The sequence below is a fragment of the Capricornis sumatraensis genome, chromosome 23 (genome assembly GCF_032405125.1).
Source record: "Capricornis sumatraensis isolate serow.1 chromosome 23, serow.2, whole genome shotgun sequence".
Taxonomy (NCBI): domain Eukaryota; kingdom Metazoa; phylum Chordata; class Mammalia; order Artiodactyla; family Bovidae; genus Capricornis; species Capricornis sumatraensis.
This window is the reverse complement of record NC_091091.1, coordinates 18,701,993-18,718,466: the sequence shown is the minus strand read 5'-3', so window position 1 is coordinate 18,718,466 and position 16,474 is coordinate 18,701,993. Positions and strand designations below refer to the sequence as shown.

Here is a 16,474-nt window from a genome sequence, read left to right as displayed (position 1 = left end):
GACAAATCGAGTGTGGAACAAAGGAGGCGTTCCTTCATAAGCTTAGTCCTTTGCTTTTAGCAAAACTTCTACTACTTCCTTCAACTGCAGATGAAAACCATACATTTCAGTAAGTATTTTTATTGCAACTTCCAGCTAGGCTAGAAAATACCGCAGAGTCATACACTGCTCTGAACCCAAACTGCTTTTTCTGCTGAGAAGACTAGCAAACTAAGAGGAAACAGGCTCAGTCATCCACTGATCAAACTGCTACACATAATAACCAAACCAAAAGAGGAACCCAAGCCCAGGCTATACCAAGAATGTGTGTATTTTAATAACAGCAATGGTGTGCCTAACCTTTGAACACACAGGGTGCCAAGGAAAAACTATCGTTAACCTAATTAACTGCTCCAAAGTGTCCAGGCAAGAATTTATGCCTTGGGAATATCTGGACCTACTCCTCAAACTGTTAGTATCCATCAGAAATCATTAATCTCAACTTAACGCTCCCAGTTTGATTTTATTTCACCAAAAAAAAAAATCCAATGTTTTTTTGGGGTTTGTTTTTGGTTAAGCATTTAGAAGGGCCTGATCACCTTTTTCAGTAGGTAAGAATATAGGGTCATGTATGGTAGATTTTATTTTGAAGAAAGAGTATTTTTAATTTGGTCATGATGCAGAATTAAATTTCATGGGCTTTATTTACCTATTATTCTTGCAAAAGAAATTGTAGAAAATAAATGTCACAAGCCTTATCAGTGTGATTTTAAAAGCCCATCTCAAAAAAAAAAAAAGCTTAGATGTTCTTTAAGGAGTGCTTATACAGAACATAATCTGAAAGGTCCTGTGCTAACAGTGTGCTAAACAACCATAAAAATCGGCTAAATAGCAGAAAAGTTGAGAAAGGGATAGTATGTAGGATGCCAAAAAAAGTCAAAACAACAAATTAAATTAAAAACTAAAAATCCCTGCCCGCCTTCTACTAGTATTTGAATTAGTTAAAAAAGAATTGCTAAGGAGCTTGATTTCTGATTGAATTATTGTTAGAACTGAAATGCAACCTAAATCACATTAGGTTACTTTGGGGTTGTGTTTTTTTCTCTCACCACAAACACAGACTCTTCACTTGTGTGGATATTTGAGCAGATTACCGAGGCTGTAAAATCTAGATACCACTTTCGCATTATTATAATTACTCACACACATTTCCCCCTTATTTCTCCCATCCCCCCAACAAACAGATCTTAAAAATTTTTAAATAGTTGCTGCAACTGACATTCAGTCATTAGTTAGCACATGATCAAATCTGTAAAAAGATTTAAGAATACAAAGAAACTCAGTTTGCTAAAATGAGGCATCCTCTATTGTTTCATGTAATGTACCCTGACTGCTCCTGAGTAAGAACGGAGCTCGTCCTCCATGAGATAAGGCTATATCCTCACTTGTTGGGTGAGACCAAATTCTACCCTTAGAAAATCCCAAATGAAATTACAGCAAAGGTAGTGTCACAACGTAATCAACCCAAGCGTTTCTGAAGGTAGTGTGTGCACATTTTCCACCTCCTTCCCCTCTGGGTGAGCACTAAACAGATTGCTAATTTGTTAAGTAAACTTAGCAGTGAGAAGGGAAACCATAAAAATGTTAATTGAGCCAAAGAATTATTTATCAGTGAACAGTCAAATTTCTTAAATTCAAAGGTTCATTGTCCTTAGTTTCTTTAGTTTAACCCTTAAATGAGTTGAATCTCTGAAGAAAAAAATGTGAATAATTTTATAAGATGGCTTTCCAATTTGCAGTGATAAAGCTCCCAAAACGACAGGTGGTTTCTAAAAGGGGGCTTTTTTCTTTTCTTTTTAAATAAAGGCAAATATAACTTAAGGAAAAAAAAGAAAGAAACGCATGCAGGCTCTACAGGCAAGGAGTCCACTTCCATGTATCTGTTCTCTGTGAGGTAACTCAATTCTCTTTTGTAGAGAAACATGCAAAAAGGCCAAACAATATCTCGAGCCATACTGCACATGAAAAATTTAAAATATGCAACATTCAGAATGCACCTTTCATCTCTGTACACACAGGTCAATGCAAAGTCTGCAAAGAAACAAGTGTCACAGTAAATGAAGTTAGGTGCAGCAATGACAGCTGAACAATGCAGTAGTGCTCACCCAGTTTGTACAGTAATTGGCACTCTACAGTATTCCTACTCATTTTTTGATTCATTTGCACTTTGTGCTGCCTCTCCCTGGGGATCTAATTCAATCTTTACAGAAACATCTGGCCCCTCCGACCTCATTAACTTCATCTTTTTCTTTGGAGGGTTTTTCAAAGTGCCCAGCCTCTCCTTTACTTTGTACTCCAGTGTACTGTGGGGAATCCCATAAATACTCTGAGCTTTGGAAACACTCATTTTTCCACTCATAACCACTGAGATTGCTTCCTCCAGTATCTCACTGTTGTACTGTCTGTAACGCCCTCTTTTCTTCCGAGGCTGCTTGGAGCCAGGATCTCCTTCTTGATCCGATGTGGGATATGGCTGTCCAGAGGTAGACTGCTCAGCATCTGAGCCCCAAGAATCGGGTCCAGCATCTAACATGCTTTTTCTATTTTGTTTTGGAAGAATAGCCCTTAATTTTTTACTAAGCGCGCTCTCCGTTTGTGAACCCATTACCAAAGAGCTATAGCTGTACTGATCACCAGTGCGAGATTCCCAAGAAAGATCCATTCCTCGAACTTGTGGTATCTTTAAATCTACAGGAGATGAATGGCTCACATCCTTTTTCCCATCTTGTTTTGCTTGAAGTGCCATTTTTGGAAAGGCAGAGTTTTCTGCAAGAAAAGGAAGGTCATTGATGTTGTTGAGTGCACCATTTCCCCTGAACTTCATACGGCTGAGGTTGAACTCATAATGTGGTTTTGCCCAAGAGGCTTCCCTGGATAATATTAAGTGCTGTCCATGATTCTGTAATCCAGACGGCCCAAGGCTGGCAGCTGTGGACAATTGGTTTCTGCTCAGTAGTTCTTCACTAATCTGCAGGGATCGAGCCAGTGGAACTTTGAGTGATGTGGAGTGTCCAAAACCTTCCCTGGTTCCATCCTGTAAGCTTCTTGGAGGTACCCCATCACCACTCCGAAGTCCGTCTGGGCGGTACTGGCTGGGTCTCCCAGGTCGCCTAATTGGATGGAAGGAAACTGATGTGAGCAGGACTTGCACAGGTAGGGAGGGATGGGTGAGGGGACCACTCCTTTATTAGAACGCCTTGCTTGGGTAACATCACTTTGTGTTATTTATTTATTTTCTCTAAAATTAAAAAAAAAAAAGGTCTCAGCAGTTAGTTTTAAACTTGTTCACAAAAAACAAAAACAAAAGCAAAAAAACAAAAAAAGAAAAAGAAAAAAAAAACCAGGAGCTTTTGGGCAAAGAAAAATTAAACCTGTCAGCTAGTCTCTGGTTGGGTTCACAAATATTCGGAGAAAAAGTTTCGCGCAACTGTCTGAAAATAGCACCTTAATTACTAATTACAAAGTAATCATCAAGTCTCCATACTACAAAGAATTGTGTTACCAATGTGACGTTACCACTAAACAAGTACAGTAATAAAAGAGTAAGCCAAATTATTTATTTTAATGCAACATATTCAACATTCATGACAACCAGCTATAAAACTTGAACAATTTACATTGGTGGAACCCACAGATAACTGCTCATTTATTCCCACAAACAAGTTGATGTTCTTATCAAAAATCAGGTAACTCCAAATGACATTTCTTATTTTGCTTGGGAAAAAAAAAATATGGCTACCAGCCCCATGGTGGGGGGAAACCCCAAACCAAAACAATGAAATTTTTACCCATCAAATTATAACTTACCACATTTCTTCATTTAAAACACTATTTGTTGCGGATACACGAATACCACTCATTTTTCCATTTGTTTTTTTTTTTTTTTTCCCCATGCACCCGCCCCAAGCATGCTGTAACCTGCGTCAGACATAGACTGGCGATTCAATTCTTACATGATAGTATAGGAAATAATCCAAGTTTTAAAGAAACTGTCCTTTATTTTCCCAAAAACTTTTTTCCTTAAGTTCTACTCAAAGTAATTATTGTCAGAGTTATAGAAACAATTTTTTAGCATTTTCTTAGTTGAAGGAAACCTTCTTCTTAAAATACCAAGCATTAATTTTCAAATTTTAAGTGGGTAACTTTCAAATAATGCTTAAAAAAAATCAACTACTGACATAAAGTTAATTCATAAGGTTTTCATTTTTACAGTAGAGAAGGATTTATCAGTGATAAAACTGGTAACTGCTAAGGCATGCCCAAGGGGAGTAATTACATTAACTAGGCACAAAAGCAGAACTTTGCAGAAATAATGGTAAATCAGATATGTTTTCGGAAAGTCTACAGGGACTCTGCTGTTAGCAGTAAATAATATAGTAGGGATGACAATTCAACTAAAAGGTGGGCAGTACTGTTGGTGCTTTCGTCTTCCAGAAAACTCTACCACAATGAGTGCATTTACTTTCCATTCAGAGGGACAAACACAGCAATTTCAACCGTACAGTACACAGATCTGGTGGCCAAGTTTAAAGAAAATCTTGTACAAGGGATGTATTTATGCAAACAGCACTTAGGCTTCTACACGTGTCCTTATTTACACAACTCAAGTTTTCTGATATATAAATGGAACCAAATGATTTGGGACCATGATGACTTAGATATATATATAGTATGAACTATAGTGAAAAAAGGGCTTAAGAAAAAAATGATTAGTAAACTATGCAAAATGAATTAAATTAATGTTACTTTTAGACCGAATAAAGGAGGAGAGAAAAAGGAAGATGATGGAATTGTAGAGAAAATAAAGGGAGCTTTTTAGAAGTCAGTAAAGGAATCCTTCAATTTGAAGGTAATTAAGAGTAAGTTGGAACAGGTTAGTCCCTTTAGTGCCTACTTACTCCTTTGATATCTAAATATCTTCCCCATGTTGACATTCTAGGAGTTAAATAAACCTAAATAATTAACTATGTTTCATATCTAGATGAAGCTCATTTTTGGTCACAACACAGTTTTATGAAATGCCTTCCCAAAATGGCATCTAAGCATCTTCATTAATATATGACTTTTAAAAATGGCTACTATGTACACATACAGAGAGAATTAGATAATTCTTACACTATAAAATTGGGTGGTTAGAAAATCCTCTTTAGTCTGGTAATAGTTCTTAAAACTGATCATGTAATACTGTCTTGGAAGCATAAGATGGTTATCTATCAACACCGACAACCAGTCTTATCTAATCAAAAACAAAAAATACACACAATTATTTTCTGAACTGCCACACAAGAGTTAAAACTGCAGTTCAAATCAATAAACCAAACCAAACCAAACCAAGCAAGGAAAAAACGAATAGCCCCTATACTCCGTTAGCAATACCAAGTTAAAGATTGGAACCCAATTTTCATTCAACAACTTCAGCATACAAAACACTGCCTTTACATGTGAACTCTGGAATTATTTAGGTTGGGTTCATATTCCTCAACACTCAACAACAAAAAACCCACAGACATTCTTGCCATATTCCTAATTCTTTACTATTTGTACTAAACGGGCAAAATTGACTATACTTGCCAATTCTAGATTTCACAGATTGTGCCTTTACTTGATCGACAGACTAAAAGTAATTTTACTAACGGTCCACCTATAAGTGTTAGTCGCTTAGTTGTGTCCGACTCTCTGTGACCCCATGGACTGTAACCCACCACAGGAGTGTTACTCTAATGGACTGTTTCAAAGCAGACAAGGGAGACTGGCATCAATCTTTGATAAACTGTCCCCTATAAGACTGTGGAAGGCCACAAATATTTTCCCTTACCCGTTCCCTTGAGTACTGGAGCAGCCTGGAGAATGGCTCAGGGAAGTGCTGCCAGCACACGGACTTTTCTTAGTGGACAGATCAAGTACACCGTCTGCAGAGACACAAAGAAACACCTGAGAATATTAAAAACGGGGAGCAATGTGAACTGAATAGGCTAAAAGTGTCAAAGCAGTAGGCTTACTCAACTAAACAGATAAAACTAGCCATACGTTTTCAGTTACAAAACCAATTCATTAATAGAATCAGGATATTTTTTCTCCCAAAGAGACATAAGCTTATCAAAGTCGATGTTGTATCTACTATCTCCAAGGGTTAAATATTTTATTAATAGGACAAAAGAAAAGTTAGAGCATAACACTAAAGATGTTAAGATACAGTGAGATATTAGAAACAGCAGTTTACATATGAGGCTCCGTGATGGAACTATGACATGCCATTTTTTAAATTACCTTGATCTAAGTATATGAGATTAATGAGATAACGTCATACAAATTATAAAACCAAATTTCTCAAGAGCTAAGGCTGCCTGAAGTATCAGGGGTACATAAAAGTTAGATTTAGGAAAATTTAAATGCAAAACTCATTTAAAAAACAAATTTATATGGTTATAGTAAACATATACTGTATAAGATAATATGCAAGATGAATCAGTTGTTAACTGTTTATAATTTGCACATATTCAAATTACTATTTGGGACATATCTGCAAAAGTCTGTATATTTGGATTCAAGCTTTTGGGGAAAATCAGCAGAGATTCAAAATTTACTTGCTCATATTTACAAAGGCAAGGTTTTTCAATTAATAAGCTACTATAAATTGATGGCAAAGTTTAAGAAAAGAAAGAAGAATAACACGGCCTTGATACTGATGGGAGCCTTGGGGAAATAATCATTTTTCTTTTACTATAAAAATCACAAATTCATGTTATTAGAACATAAAATAGAAGACTTTAACTCTATCCAAAAGCCATTTTTTCCCCTGTAGACATGTCTAGAAAAGAAAACTCATAGTCTGGATAACTTTTAAGGCTGCTGTTCTGTTCGGAACTGGAATACTCAATGCCTCTGATTTTCAGTTGGTAGGCAGAGAGGCCTGCTATCTGGCTATACTAAAGACCATGCCAATACAGAACTCTCTCGGGACTTGTGTCTGAGGACACTGTTAACTCCCTATGTCAAGTAACTCCCTATTTCACTGTAACTCCCTATTTCACTGCAACTCAGTTTATAAACCAAAAAAAGCCCACAACTCATACAAAGTAAGGACACCATGTTGTCTCTTAGAGCCACTAATATTTCTAAAAACATAAACTGAAATCTTATAGAACCAAGTATTCCATTAGAGATCTAATCCAATTAGATTCCTAACAAGAAAATGCACTACTTAAAATATTTCCAACCAAAGACAGTATTATTTTCATAGTCTAATCATATTATAGGCAACATACTTCAAATCTACCACTGAAAAATTTTGATTTAAGTTGAAAATACATTAAAATTCTTTAGGAAAAATAATTTTAGAAAGGTTTCATTTGAAGTTGATGTACTATAATCCTATCATCTAGTGCAAATTTCTCCTGCTGTCAACACAACATACCTTTCAAGTATAACAGTTGCTATAAGAAGTTAAATCAGACTAATGTGTATCTTTGTATGTTAATCTCCATTATTAATATTTTAGACACAACCTCTATGCCATCATTCTCCTAGTGTAAACCTGAAGTTTGAAATGCAACGTTTAGAGTAAATAGACTGTTAATGAAAACTACCAATCTGTGGTAAAGAAAATTCTCTATAAAATGGAAAAGAATAACTTTATAAACAACATGGTAACCAAAGGAGGTCTAGAAGGTCTCCTGCTAGGAAATTTTAGAGATTTTGAGTGCTGTTCCCTCACAGAAAGAGAAAGAAGGCAAAGGAAAGCTATTCAAAAAAATATTCTTTAATAAGCAACTAAAGCCAGCCCATTAAATGTCATTACTTCATAAACTACTTAAAACGAGCAAAATAAAGTTCTTTCAAAGAGATTCCTACATGAATTAAACTTACTTACTTTGAAAAATAAATCTATTTCTCACCATTAAATTCACACTTTTATGAGACATCTATGGCAATAAAATCTCAGTAATACAGATATCACTAATTTATAACTTGTAGCGGTTCAAACAGTGGCCAAGTTGAAATGCTTACTTCATCTTTGTGAAAGTAAAGGTAAAATGAGATCACAAAGCAACAAAGATATACTTAAGAGAGTACCTTTCCAAAGACTCAAGAAATAGCTGCTCTGCAAAACTGATACCCTCTCAATCTCTTAATTGGCACCCTCACCAACAGACTACCTTTTGAAAATATTCTAACTAGTTCATAACACAGTGTATGTATGTGTATTTATAAAATACTGAATATATTTTAACAACTCAAAGTGTTTCTACTATCTTCTCAATATTTCTAATCCCCTGAGTTTTTTAAAAATGCAAGTAATATATATTTTTGCTTCATGATCTCACATGCAGAGTTTAACTCCTACCTAACAAGATGTATTTATTTCTCAGGTAGGTGCTAATCCTAAACACTGATGGAAAGGGGGGAAAGTTAATTTTTCAAAAGGATTTTAAAAACAATGGATATGATAATGCTTTGTAAAGTATGCAATACTTATATAAACATCAAGTAACAATATAACCACCTAACGTTCCCAGGTGGTACATCAATCATGACTATGAACTACTGATGGGTAAGGTAGCCACTTCTTCTCTATCACTGCAGAGTCCAGAATAATTTAAAAATCACATTAGTGATGCTCTACATGCCAATACCTTTTTTTCTCCCCAAACTAGAAGTATTCTATTGGACAGAGGAGATCTTGACATCAAACCGTACCTTGTTCGCTAGGTTCTGACTGAGACTTTCTGACAGTAAGGTCCAGAGGTGAGTCTTGGTCAGCCATGAGAAGCTTGCTGAGCACAGGGTTCTGAGCAGTTGCAGCCGTGGGAGAGGTGGTGACTGGAGATGCTTTCGGCAGGCTTTGGTTCTTTGTGCTATTGGGCTGGCTGGGGTCCTGAGTAGAGCTATTTTTTGAGGTATATTCAGCAGCAAATTGTTGGATCATTCGCTGCATGATCTCACGGGCCACTAGGGGAATATTGGGGTCGGAGACCCAGGGACTGTCTGTAAACAAAGATTTATTTACTTTTAAAGTGGGACAATGTACTAAAAAGAGACAGCTTTCAAGCAAACAAAATTTCATTTTATTTTTCTTTCTTAAAATGCAATATCCTAAAAATAGTATTCCCTCAGAGCTATATTTTTAATCTGCAGGCTTATAAAAGTTGATTTTTAAAAATAAACTTTTAATAAAATTATTTCTACATACCACCCCCCGCCCCCGAATATGAAGTCAAATAAAGGGATAACAAATAGTATATCATATGGGTAAGAATCACTTACCTGATACAGAAATCCCAAAACCCCTTTTTAATGAAATGATTACTCCCCTCTTTACCACCTATCGATCACATCTGGTTTCCCCTAGATCCTTCAACCATTATCTTCCTATATTACTGAAGAATGAACACTTTCTGCTAAAAGACTGCAGGTATATCAACATTATAAAAGGAGGTACTTAAGATTCATGATAGGCCAGGGCAACAGATGTCACATTTTAATACTCATCACAACCACTTAGAGAGTTTGTAAAAAGAGATTGCTGGGTCCTTTCTCCAGAGTTACTGATTTAGCAGTTGTAGAGTAAGTTCAGGAATTGGTGTTTCCAACAAGTTTCTAGATGCTGCTGGTCTGGGGACTACACTTCTAGAATCTCTAGGCTAGGAGTTTAAATGTCAAACCTCAAAACTTTAAGACCAAGTTACTTTCGGTAAGTTCTTTATGCTCTACCAACCACTGAACACAATAGAAAAAGAAGTAATAAACATCTAAGTTATCAATTTCTAATCAATGTTAATTTTAAAATAAAGATCATATGAATTCACTAACTTATAAAACCTTCAGGACTGGAAGGGACCCTAAAAGTAAAATAAAAGGGAAAACATTTTGCATAAATATATTATCATCACGTCTCTGTCACTAACACACTATCAGGGAGATTAAACGTTTGAGAAAAGCAGAGTTAATGTCTGTTTACTCCTGTACTCTCAGCACCTAACCTTGGTGCGAAGTATGCATTTGTATTTAGTTGACTAATAAATGGATCAATATCAAATCAGTCAACAAACAGTTCTTAAAAAAAAAAGTAACAAATTCGATAACTGTGATCTAAAGAGTAAACGGCCTGTTCAATTTTGTACAGATGGCTAGTGATAGACCCTTGATTAAAATGTTCCACCCGTATTTTATACTTCCTTCCTACACTTCCTAGGCTTTAGAAGATGGGTCTCAGAAAACCTGAGTTTCCTTACTCTTTTAAAGATTAACCACAGAAGGTCAGTTACTTTACCTATAGTATTTTGGAGCTGTAAGGAACCTTGATTAGTCAGAAAAACTGACTAATTGCTATTAATTTATCACTAAAATCTAAAAACCAAACACATCATTAAAATCAAACAGGACTCCCAAGAACAAATTTTTTTCCTGAAGGACAATATTCAGTATCAGAAGACAGTCATATCCTAAAGTCAGAATATTTAATTCTCTGGAGTTTAATAAAGTTTGTTCTATCATAATAACATTTCTGTTCTACTCTAAAGTATTTTCAATCTTAAGTTTCCTCTCTATAAAAAAGACTATGGGTATGCTAGATGGTTAAAGAATAGACATATTCAGCTAGGTAATTAAGGTTCAGAAGTTACTACCATCACTGACAGTGGTTCCTTAAATGCTCTAATGACCATTTTAGCCATGTATTGCTTTTTTCAACCTCTACTCTGGGTTTTCTTATTAGAATTTCTTATTAAGCAGAAAGTCATTTAACTTTTTTTCCTTCCATAACATAAAATCCTCTGAATGTATATAATTTTAAGTTTTAATATGTTACTATATCTTTTTATCCTCTGAAAAGCTGGAGAATAATACATGAAGAAGAAAGCTTCCAAACAGGAAGCAAAATGAATTTATGAGATATCTCTATGTTTAACTAGATTAATAAATATTAAACAGACTTGCAAAGAGTCAAAGATTTTAGGATAAAAACCATAAATTGCTACTTTTGATCTTTAAATGTCTGTAGCATATTCTGCCTCTCTGTTGAAGAACTACTATAATCATGAAACAGTTCATGATTATGATCAAAGATCATTTCCTGCTATGTCTCTTGAAAATTTTTCATTCTTTAATTTACTTAAAACACAACATCTATAAACCTAGCCACCCTCAGGGAAACATGCACAACTGAGTCAAATAAAAACAACATATCAGGTCAAAGTTAAAACTACAGAAAAGCACGCGAATGCTACATCATAGCCACCTGTTACGTTTTTAAAATGCAAATCTAACTTTTAGGAAAGTGTTAAATTTTCTAAGACAAGTGACAAAGCCAGATGAAAAGAAATGATTATGACAGCTGTACTGTCCTTAAATTGGAATTTATTATATAGAGTCCATACCACAAAAACCTACTTTTATTTAAACTAATGTTCCTACCTAGCTACAGATAACCTGTTCATACTCAATTATTTAAACAATTTGTAATACTCTGGAAACAAATAACTAAATCCAAATATCTTATTTATTAAAAACAAAATATTCTCCTTAGATTAAATAGCCTGTTATATCTCTGGAACATTTTTTGGTATCAATTTTAAGCCTACAAATGCCCATTTTTGAGACACTCCTAAGAGGATTAATAAAAAATCTAAAAGTAACAATATTAATACATAAAGGGGAAACTTCCAACTGCAAAGCAGTATTTCTTTTTCTAAGCATCATATGCCAGTATACAGACAAATATACAAACAATTTTACAATTTCAGAGGATTCTCATCTCTCAAGACCTATTCCAAGGTAAGAATTCCTCCTCTAAAGGGTATGTACCCCTAAATTTAATTTTTGGGTAAAAACACAAGAACTTTAACCTACATTATTCCTATACAACAAAGGGATGGGATTAGTAGAGAAGCAGGCTAGAAATCTCTTCAAGAATCTGCTTGTGATTAACCTCACTAACTCCCCCTAAGCAGAGAGGAAAGTGGTTGGTTCCTCCATGTAAATTAGGAAGAGGAGTTCCTCTTTTCAGTTAATGACGTTTCCTACAGCATTAGACCCATGTACACTTCCTAAAGGAGAGGATCAGCAGAGAAGCTGGAAAGATATTTTATTTAGTTAATAAACTCACAACTGATATATCAGTCATTTATACTTTAAATGTGAGTTACTTTAATAAAACACCCAAATGTTCATAAACCTAATGCTTTGAACATAGCTTTGGAATCAGGGTATTTTATGGAAATGAAATGGTGAGCATGGAGGCCTTGGTTGGGAGCTCGAGGTCAGAGGGTACTAGAGGATATTAAAGGAAGTGAGGATGTAGTAAAAGGTTTAATTTTATCTGGAGATCTGATGGAAAAAAAAGGGGAAAAAGTGCCTCTGAAAACAAAACCCTTCTGTACTCCTTAATTTCGTATGTCACTTTACTTCACACTCCCTTTTGAAAATATCGATCACATTAAACAGAAGCTCAGCTAGTCTCCAAGTGTATGTAACCAACCCGTTGGAATGCACTTATCAGACTTATAACCACTGTATAGACAAACATTACCCTTCAGATTTTGGAAAAGAGAAGGCTACTTTCAAAGGAATGAGAGGTGTAAACCAGAACATATGGAGAAATATTAAAGAAAATAGAATCATTGAGTCTGCTGAAGATTAAATAAAAAAAAACTTTAGAGCCTATCACAGTAATCACCACTGTGGAACTAGAGACATGGCAGGAACTAGAGACATGGCATAAATAAGGAAAACAAATTCATTAGAAAGAATTTCTTTAATTTTAATACTTAAATTTTTTAGTAAAACAAGGTTGTATCAAGGAGAAAAAAAGTTTGCAGATCTAATTTTAAGATAAAACTTTTTCCTCCAAATGAAATTTCAATGAGGAATTATTAAAATTCTATACAGTTTTATGGTTATCAGTGACTAAAATAGTGACTACTTCTTCTTCTTCTTTTTTTTTTTGGCCATATTGTGAGCTTGTGGGATTCTTAGGTCTCTGACTAGGGAATGAACCTGGGCCATGGCAATGGAAGCCTGGAATCCTAACCACTAGACTATCAAGGAACTCCCAACAGTGACTGTTTAGCTAAGAAAATTTGTCTAACAAATACAGAACTACTGAGACCTTACAATTTTCACACATTCATAATAATTTTAAGAATTATTTAACTAAATCTTACATGGCACCATCACTGCACAGCTAAAAGGAGGGAGAGGGTTGAATTACCCATTCCAATTTACCTTGACCAAAGGAATATAGAAAATTATAAAGTATACTATCAATAAAGAAAAATGTGTTTAAAATTAACTCTTTTAAAAACGGACATTGAAATTAAGGAGACTAAGATAAGACAAGCAGACACTAAATGTCATTCTTCACTGGAACCAACCTTTTCTACAAAAGACTGCATTGAGGAACTCTTCTGCTTGTCTCTCGAATCGAATGATTTTTGCTTGCTCTTGTTTAAGCAGAGCTTCTTGCCCAGCTCCCGAAGCTGGCTCATCCAGACCGACTAAGTGTCCCTGCAAAAATATTTGATGAAATGTTTGCACAAAAATCCTTCCCCATTCAATATCAAAAGCAGAGATCCAAAATCAAAGACAAATGTTAATGACAGATAAATCAGTTTAATACAATTAAAATATTTTAGAACTTCAAGTCAGGATAGTATTTATCGCCACAAAAGTATAAAAGCAAAATGAATATAAAAGATTATTTGGGGTGTTTTCTAATTATGAATTTTGCTTAATTTTGTAGGTTAACTCTAATTAAACTATAATTACCAAAAGGAAAATTTCTTTGAGCATTCAAATGCATTGGTTCTTGTTACATTTATAGCAACAGTTTACAGACAACCCAACTCACACGAAAAGGTATCTAACTCACACGAAAAGGTATCTTAAACACCAAATCTCATTTGAGAATCATATTCGCCCTACCAGCATAACCTGTTTTCTCCAGACACAAAACACTTTTTTTAAGGGCCATTACGAGAGAAACTCAAAAATAAGGTACTTGACCTCATAATTCTGTCCCTAGAGTACTATTTTACAAATGGTAGCTTTCAAATCTTTAGGGGGTCGTGAAATTAATGGGTCAAAACTAGCACTAGGAAAAAAAAACTGAAAAATAGAATGCATTGTATTAAAAGAGTTAAACACTTCGCTATCTTAAGGGTAAACACTTCAACATTATATATATCTACATATATGCTTGAATGTTTGTAATATAAAAATGTGGGTCCTGATCAAACTTTCAAAATGCCATTCTAGATGCCTCTCAGAATATGCTCTCAGATGGCAGAAGACCTGGTCTAGGCTGACAATGCTTTGTACTCACTTCCACCTTTGCAGTTAATAAATAAATAGTAAATTATGATGACAGAAAACAGAGCATAAAGAAAAACAAAGTACATATTTTGAGTTCCAGTGCTTATAATTTACTTCACTGCAGTGCATCAACACATGCACTTACTTGCATCATGAAAAACTTTAAAGTGCTCTAAATACTAAAAGAAAACGGGACATACCTTGGCACAGTGAAAAGGAAGTAAACGTTCAAGGCACATTGCAATTCACAAGTGATTTCCTCAAAAATTTTAAACACACCCAATGATATATGCCATCTACTTTCCATGATTTCCCCATGACTCAACTGTGTCAACAGTGCAATTCAAACTATGTTTTTTGGAAGGATACATCGTAAACAAATAGTTCACTATGAAGAACTCTCTTGCACTCTCAAACTAAAACAATGATTTCTTAACATTTTCCGTACGACATTGTACGTTTGCCACATTAGTTTAAAATTTCTTAAAATATTTTAAGTGTTACAAATCATTATAAAAACCTTTATTACAGTTCTCTTTGCCAACATTCTCTTCTATGGATGAAGGAAATTATTAAGAAAGTATCTTTTAAAAATGAATCACAATCTAATTTTGATATAAATTTAACATTTAAAATGTATCAGGAACAGGTATTAGAGAGTTTGATAAAATCCTTATTTGCATTATTACACTTCAATGCCATTCATTGTTTATTGATTTTTAAAAATCAGACATTACATGGAGTAACTATTTAAGTGTCCTTAGCCCTATATTTAGTCAGTATAATTGACTTTGAACAGAATTATTTACACTTTATGTTTAATGTAGCATTCAGGCTACTTTCTAACCTAAATCAACACAGAGCAACTAATCTAGAATTCAGTAAGGCAACTGCTACATGTCCTTTCTTGATTCAAACATTTACAAATTTTATCAATTTGTACTCTGAAATATACAGCTTACTTTTTAGTTGGTTCATAATAATTGTAGTCATATCTATTCATTTTGTTTTGTAAATAGTTTCATTGTTTGTAATTCACACACCATACAATTCACTCATTTAAAGTAAAATTCAATGTTTCAGTATATCCATAGCAGAACCATCACCATAATCTAACTTTAGAACATTTTTGTACCCCCAAAGGAAACCCTATATTCAGTAACAGTCACTCTCCATTTTCCCAATCTTAGTCAACCACTAACAGACTTATCTGTTCTGGAAATTTCACACAGTTAAACAATATTTGGGTTTTGGTGACTGACTTCTTTTCCCTAGAATAATGTTTTCAAGGTTCATTCAAGTTGTAGCAGGTATCAATATCTACTTCCTTTTACTGCCAAATAACATTCCACTGTAAGGCTAAACATTTTAACCATTCATCAGCTGATGAACTTTTATGTTGTTTCTACTTTCGCCTACTGTGATATGAACAATGCTGCTTTTAATATCCATGTACAAATTTTGTGTGGATATATATTTTAATTTCTCTTGGTAGGAGTGGAATTTCTGGATCACGTGGTTAACTATCTTACCATTTTAAAGAAGTGTCAAACCATGTCTGAAGTTGTGTACCACTTGATATTTCCAACAGTAATGAGGGTTTCCACTCCACATACTCATGGATATTTGTAATTTTTTGATTACACCCATCCTAATATGTAACAAGTGATATCTCATGATTTAGACTTGCATTTTCCTAATGACTACTGGTGTTAAGCATCTTTTTGTTTGCTTGAAAATTAAAGTGATAGTCACTCACTTGTGTCCAACTCTATGTGACTCCCTGGACTGGAGCCCACCAGGCTTCTGTCTGTGGAATTCTCCAGGCAAGAATACTGGAGTGCACTGCCACACCTTCTCCGAGGGATGTTCCCCACCCAGGGATTGAACCTGGGTCTCCTGCACTGTAGGTGGACTCTTTACTATCTGAGGCACCAGGGAAGCCCACTGGCCATTCAAATATCTCCTTCAGAGAAATATATACTCATACAGTTTGCTTGGTTTTCAACTGGGCTATTTATCTTTTGGGGTTTCTCTGGTGGCTCAGGGGTAAAGAATCTGCCTGCGATGTAGAATACACAGGTCTGTGGTTTGATCCTTGGGTCAGCAAGATCCCCTGGAGAAG

The 16,474-nt window shown here is 34.9% G+C and overlaps 1 protein-coding gene across 1 annotated transcript in view; it reads right to left on the bottom strand.

Moving 5' to 3' along the window:
* LCOR (ligand dependent nuclear receptor corepressor) overlaps positions 1–13,512 on the bottom strand; it is a 37,659-nt gene extending 24,147 nt beyond the window's left edge. Inside the window, exons 1-3 of the mRNA XM_068961727.1 lie at positions 13,410–13,512; positions 8,737–9,024; positions 5,855–5,948 (exon numbers count right to left, since the gene is read on the bottom strand). Of these exons, the coding sequence (XP_068817828.1) occupies positions 5,855–5,948; positions 8,737–8,974 (332 nt within the window). The 5' untranslated portion in view covers positions 8,975–9,024; positions 13,410–13,512. The remainder of the gene's footprint in view (positions 1–5,854; positions 5,949–8,736; positions 9,025–13,409) is intronic.
* Between the last annotated feature and the right edge of the window lie 2,962 nt (positions 13,513–16,474).